This window comes from Sinocyclocheilus anshuiensis, unplaced genomic scaffold, assembly GCF_001515605.1.
Source record: "Sinocyclocheilus anshuiensis isolate Anshui unplaced genomic scaffold, SAMN03320099.WGS_v1.1 scaffold99, whole genome shotgun sequence".
Taxonomy (NCBI): Eukaryota; Metazoa; Chordata; class Actinopteri; order Cypriniformes; family Cyprinidae; genus Sinocyclocheilus; species Sinocyclocheilus anshuiensis.
In genome coordinates this window covers 922078-928355 of record NW_015552547.1, presented here as the reverse complement: position 1 = coordinate 928355, position 6278 = coordinate 922078, and the positions used below count along the sequence as shown (strand labels likewise).

General features: G+C 37.5%; 1 protein-coding gene across 1 annotated transcript in view; it reads right to left on the bottom strand.

The window, feature by feature from the left end:
* Positions 1–6278, bottom strand: part of LOC107664276 (acetylcholine receptor subunit beta-like) — a 31163-nt gene that overhangs the window by 1384 nt on the left and 23501 nt on the right. Inside the window, exons 6-9 of the mRNA XM_016454798.1 lie at positions 5282–5426; positions 4396–4581; positions 3797–4020; positions 2584–2759 (exon numbers count right to left, since the gene is read on the bottom strand). Coding sequence (XP_016310284.1) covers positions 2584–2759; positions 3797–4020; positions 4396–4581; positions 5282–5426 — 731 coding nt within the window. The remainder of the gene's footprint in view (positions 1–2583; positions 2760–3796; positions 4021–4395; positions 4582–5281; positions 5427–6278) is intronic.

Sequence of the window (6278 nt, the reverse complement as noted above, 5' to 3'; positions counted from 1 at the left end):
ACATCTTGGATGCCCTGGGGGTAAGCAGATAAACATCAAATTTTCATTTTTGGGTGAACTATCCCTTTAAGTTGCCATTGAACATTCTTACGGTACATACTTAAAGGAATAGTTCACCTTCAGTTGCTGGTCCACATTGTCATCCATAGTATGGAGGGGGGAAAAAACACTATGCAAGTCAATGGGGACCAGCCAATTGAAGGTGAACTATCCCTTTAATGGTAGTGATAGTTACCTTCAAATGTTTGTACGAATAAACCAGAAATGCTCTGTTCCATATGAAACATATTCTTATGTCATTAGCAACACCAAGGTCATGGGTTTGATTCCCCGGAAATGCATCAACTGAATAAACATAAACCTTGAATGCAATTTAAGTTTCTTTGGATAAAAGCATCTGCCAAATGCATAAATGTAATATAAAATATAATGTTATTGTTTGTGGTAAAACTTGTTAATGTCCTCATACTAGTACACTGTAATTTTTTTGGGAAGTTGTAAATAAAACAAAGGTTATGTTTTACAAAAATAAAGTCTACAGTATTTCTACTTTGCTATTTCTTTGTAATTATTTGTGAAATTTACTAGCAATGTCTGAGTGAAAACTGTTTCAAAGGAAATTCTACACCATTTTTTTAACAGTATAACTTACGAAAATTCTGTCATCATTTACTCACCTTCATGTATTTCCAAACCTGTATGAGTTTAAACTCTTTCAGTTGTTAGTGATTTTTATTATATGGACAAAAATACAATGTAAGTTATTGGGAAGCAAATCTGTTTGGTTACCAACATTCTTTAAAACATCTGCTTTTGTGTAAAGCAGAAAAAATTAATTTGTACAGGTTTGGAACCGCACGAGTGACAAAATTGTAATTTTTGGGTGGACTATACCTTTAAATATCCTTTTTTTCTCTGAAGTTTAAAGTTATTGTGATGTATAGCTGAGTGAAACAGCTTAATGAATAAGAAGAAATTCAGGGCGGGATTTAATTTGGTCCACTGGGAATTAGCAAGATTGCTGGATCGTTGTCGTTTGCTATTGCTGCAATCACATCGTCATCGGTTGAAGACATGTGGTTGAGAGTAAGCGGAACTTATTTTATTTAGGTCCTCAAGCACCCAACCCCCCATTTTGGCATGGGGACATACATGACATGCCCATACATGAACAGATTTATTATTTTGTACTCCTGACATAAATTAATAAATTTCTGTCACTGCAACACTTTTATCAAAATAGTGGTCAAATATCAAAGCTAGAGCCTTTAATCTTTCTAATGATGCACAGTTTGTTCATTTCAAGTAAGAGTGTGATGTTTTAACGTGCTGTGAAAGTGAAACAATAATTTGAGGCCGCCAGCGATTTTTGCGTTTTAAGAGGATAAAGATTATGAGGACTCATTAATTAATGGTGTGCACACCACAAACAATTTCTTTATGATAAACACTGCAATAATTCATAAAAACACTTTAAGTGTTAACCTCAGTAGATTTCTTGGACTGATCAGAAAGTTATGAACACAGGCTAAAACCTCAAACAGCAAGTCTAAATCCGTGGAGGATCACATTACTTTGTCCTTGAGAAAAGGGTGCAAGTGTTTAAAGCCTTAGAATGCATTGGGCTGTGCGCCTTTCCTGCTGTGCGCGCGTGTCCACATAATCCCAAATCAGAAAAAAAAAGCTTCCCAAAACTCCTGTGTCAAGGTGACCCACACTAATGTATACCGCAGTTCATATTCACTCTCACTTATTTTTGATCGTTTTTATTTTAGTGATGATTTCTTTTTTTTCTCACTCCCCATACACACACACACACACACACACACATATATATATACCCCAGACACACACAGCTCGCTGAGAGAGAAATTCCCTGGTTAAGGTGATTTAAAGTGTATAAGAGAGAGAGTAAGGATTAATCAAACCCTAAGGCATTTAACTGTGCTCACACACATACAGTGGGGTCCACGAGTGTGAGACCAGCAGTGAAAATGCCTCTATTTAGCATTTTTCTAATTAAACAGGCTACAGTTTTTCATTACAAAATATATTATCAGCAAAACAATTCCAGTTAAAATTTTAATTAAAAAATTAACATGAATTTCAGAATATCTTAGCATTTGGTTTGTCCCCCTTTTGCTTTAAAGCAGCAGAACTTGCATGAACTCCACAAAAACCTAATCAAAACAAGACATTTTACCCTTTGTAAAAAAAAAATTGTATGTCACATGAACGATGCCACATAATTAGTTATGTGATTAGCAACCTAGAAACAGTGCGGAACCTAAAAGAGTTAATTTTTACACCCAACCATTCTTTTTTCCAAAGTCCTAAAACTTTGTCCAGATTTAGATTTTGAATTCCAGATTTTCAGTGTGGCCTTTGACATGACTGGGGTCTTTAAATGTGTCTCCAAAGTTATCATGATAACATTACTGAATACTTATTATTGTGTACCTGTGCTCAAGTGGCAACACTATTATCTTAAGAAATCAGTTCTCTTCTCCCTTCTGTTCGAATTGACCCCTATGACCTATAACCCTACTGATCGGTGACCTTCAGATAACCTCAGGAGCTCACCTGTGGTGTTTGGGGAAGAGGAAGTTGGTGTTGTTGGGCTTGCGGATGAAGTACTCATCGGCCACTCTGCTGATGGCTTGGGTGTTCTCCTTTTTGGCAGGTTTCTCAAGAAAAAGAGGGGTCTCCTGTTTCGGTCGCAGCATCCCCAGGTATGGAGGCAACATGTGGATGAAGATCTAGAAAAAATGTAAATTTACAATCTTATAAGTTTCTACATTAAAATTCATATACTGCAATAAAATATGTTGATTTACTCAGAATGAGTGTTGAGAAACGGTGTATGATTTTCGAACTGTGCATGTTTGTTATTTGTCCATCCTCTATTCACAGCAAAATAATACTTATGTAAGCAAAACGATCATTTCTAGTGCACTTTATTAATAGCACTACAGTGCTTCTTAGTGTTGTGGAACAACAGTCGCCTAGAGATGGCTGAGTCCTCGCTTCATCTGCATGACTTCACAAAGGCTCTAAAAGAAAGAGACAGATTGCACTTGGCCAGCAAATAATCTTTCAGCCTTGCATCACACGTCTGTTTTCACGTGGCCTTGCTGTCATGAGTGAATGTCCTGCAAAACTGTACTGAATGTGAATAAAGAAATGCTGCTTTTTAAAATTATAATCTTTAGAAATGTTGTCCACTTGTGATTGGGTAGCTTGAAACGGGTGTTAATAGAAGGTATAAATGGGTCACTGTGGTGTGATGAAGAGGCCACGGCTTTAATAAGTTTAAATAATGTAGAGCTCAAAGCCACTGATAAAGGTTAATAGGCTGCTTTTTTGAAAGATACTGTTATTTTGCTGTACACTCTCTTTGCTAAACTGAATTGTTGTCCATTTTGAACCATTATGTATTTTTTGTCTATTTTTCATTTTTATCCTTTCTTCATAAGTTTGTAATCGGCAGATGGGGGTGTTTTGGAGTGTCCGGGAATAAAAGAAAATGCTAAATGGAAACATTTTCTGCATCTGTCATTTTAACAATGTAGCCGTCAATTTGTTGAAAGCAGCTGACTCCACATAATTTCCACAAAAGGATGTGTATCTCCTTACAAAAGCAGAGTGACTGTGTTTTGCTAATGCTAATTTATTCTCAACCCAAAAATAAAAAAAATATTCCATCCCACAATAAAGACTTACTGTAACTTCATCAAGCATAACTCCAGTTTGTAGAAAGCAAGTTCATATGCTATATGAGATCTTCTGTACTGACCTTGCGCACCCAGAGGGGCATTTGGTGTGTGTTGGGGGAGCGATGGTGAAGGTTGAGCACCACAACACTGAGGATGACAGAAAAGGTGACCAGGATCATGGTGAACATCAAGTAGTTGACAATAATGGGAACACCCAGAGATGTTTCTGGGACTTTGTTGGCAAGCAGAAGCAGGAAGACAGTTAAAGTCAGCAGTACGTTGATGGAAAGACCCATCTTCTCCCCTGAAAAGAAAAGCGAGCTCCTCTTGATCTATTCATGCATACGCTTACACCGATTCTTAATGTGTTTTTTGTGATTAGGTTAATTGTACAGTATATAATGGAATTAATAGACCAGACTGTATAAGCTGTGGAATTAGCTTGTACTGATGATCCCTTCATGATTTGTTACTCTTTTGTAAGACTGAAAGACTGTTTAACTGTGCAGGTATAAACTCTATTTATAATGGACAATAATAGGACATTCGTTAGTTCAAGGTCAATAAAACCCGAATCTAATAAAATGGCCATTTGTATTGATGTTCTGATACTGATACATCTTTAAAGTGGATTTGATTGATTTAACCATTTGTAATACATCCTGGCATCAGTTTTTACCTGCATCAGGTGGCAAGTAGAAGTTAAAAATGGCAATGATGGTGATGAGGATACAGGGCAGGATGATGTTAAACACGTAATACATGGGCTTCCTCTCGATGATCAGGTAGAAGGTGATGTCCTCACACAGGTCCTCTCGCACATTCTTCCTAGAATCCTTGTGACGAATATGCCATTCTCCACTCTCTGGGATGAGAGACCAGAAAAGCAAACTCTTTTTTGTTTTCGTGTATAGTTGGATACATGGTAGAACATTACTATGACATAATACATCATTATCATTTTGAGGGAATTTAAGCAGGGTAAGCCAGTGGGCAATTTTTTGAAATGTAACAGTTTAATGTAAAATATCGCATTAAAAGTACTGCATTCCTTTAAAAAAATGTTTAAAAAAAAATTTAAATCACAAAGGCTAAAATAATGTACAAAGGCTTTACAAAACTTTGTCTGAACATTTAAAAGGTTGCTCAGCATTGCTAGATGGTGTCTAGGGTGTTGCTAGGTTGTTCTAGGTCAGGGGTGTCCAATACTTCTCCCAGAGGGCCAATGTCATGCAGAAATTAGCTTGCCTGGAAGCTTTTAGTGAGTCTGAAGACTTTGATTAGCTGATTTAGGTGTGTTTAATTAGACCTCTGCAGGACAGTGGCCCTCCAGGAACAGGCTTGGACACCCCTGTTCTAGGTGGTTTCTTAACAGTTGCTAGAATGTTTTTTTAGTGGTTGTTAGGGTGTTTAGGATGGCTGCTAGAGTATTTTTAAGCTGTTGTTTAGGTGTCATGGGAGGTTAATAGGGCATGTCTAGGTGTTTGATGTTGTAGTCTTAGATGCATTCTTTGAATGATCTTAATGCTCATGAATGTCAAGGGGTAGTGTTAGCGTGCCATTACCACTAAAGCCTGTGTCGTAGACTATCTCTCGGATTTCATTTCCTCTTTTATCAAGGCCATGCTGCAGATCCACTTCTGAGGAATCATACGTATACGAGCGGAAAACCATGGTGCAATTTTGCCAGTCGAAAGGAAAGTATGTCACCTGCAGATTGAGAAAAAGGTACCGAAACAGAGTTTGTGCATGCTAGTGTGTGCGCTTGTCTGATGAGCATCTTTCCTCTCAGATCTTCCTTTAATCATCTCTTTTTCTACTTTTCACACATGCAAAGATCAGATGGAACATCAAACACAGCCAAACTAGAGCGAGGCCAAACAAAAGCAGCAATACAAATGAGGAGGGGAAAAAGTGCACAAAACAAGTACAAAAGAATCAGACAGAACGAAAGAGATCCTCATTTATATGAGGTAAAGTAGACTTTTTCAACAAGAAATTCTCCCCAGCAGGGTCCTACAGTAATATATTCAGTGCAGTTGTGCGGAGTATAAACACTAGTGATTTAATGCGTCATTGAATCTCTTATGATTTTCCACTTCAATACAGTATTTAAAGGTCTCATCCATAACTTACTCTTATTACTACAGTATTTGCCGAAAGGTGCTGAACATTCATCAACAAGAACAATACCGAAAAAATGAGTGCTCAAAAGAAAACGTTAAAGGGGTCATATGATGCGATTTCAATTTCTCCTTTCTCTTTGGAGTGTTACAAGCTCTTGGTGCATAAAGAAGATCTGTAAAGTTGCAAAGACTAAAGTCTCAAATCCAAAGAGATATTCTTGATAAAAGTTAAGAGTCAACCATGCCTACCTAAAACGGCTCGTTCTAACACGCCCCCACATATCTACGTCACGATGTGGGAAGATTTGCATAATGCCGCCCAAATGTTCACGCAAAGAATGTAACTTTTATTCTCGCTGTAGTATTGTTGTTGCCGCAGCCGCCATGTCGTGAAGGCGCTGTGTGTTTCGTTGTGAAAGCGAAACTACTTTGTTTG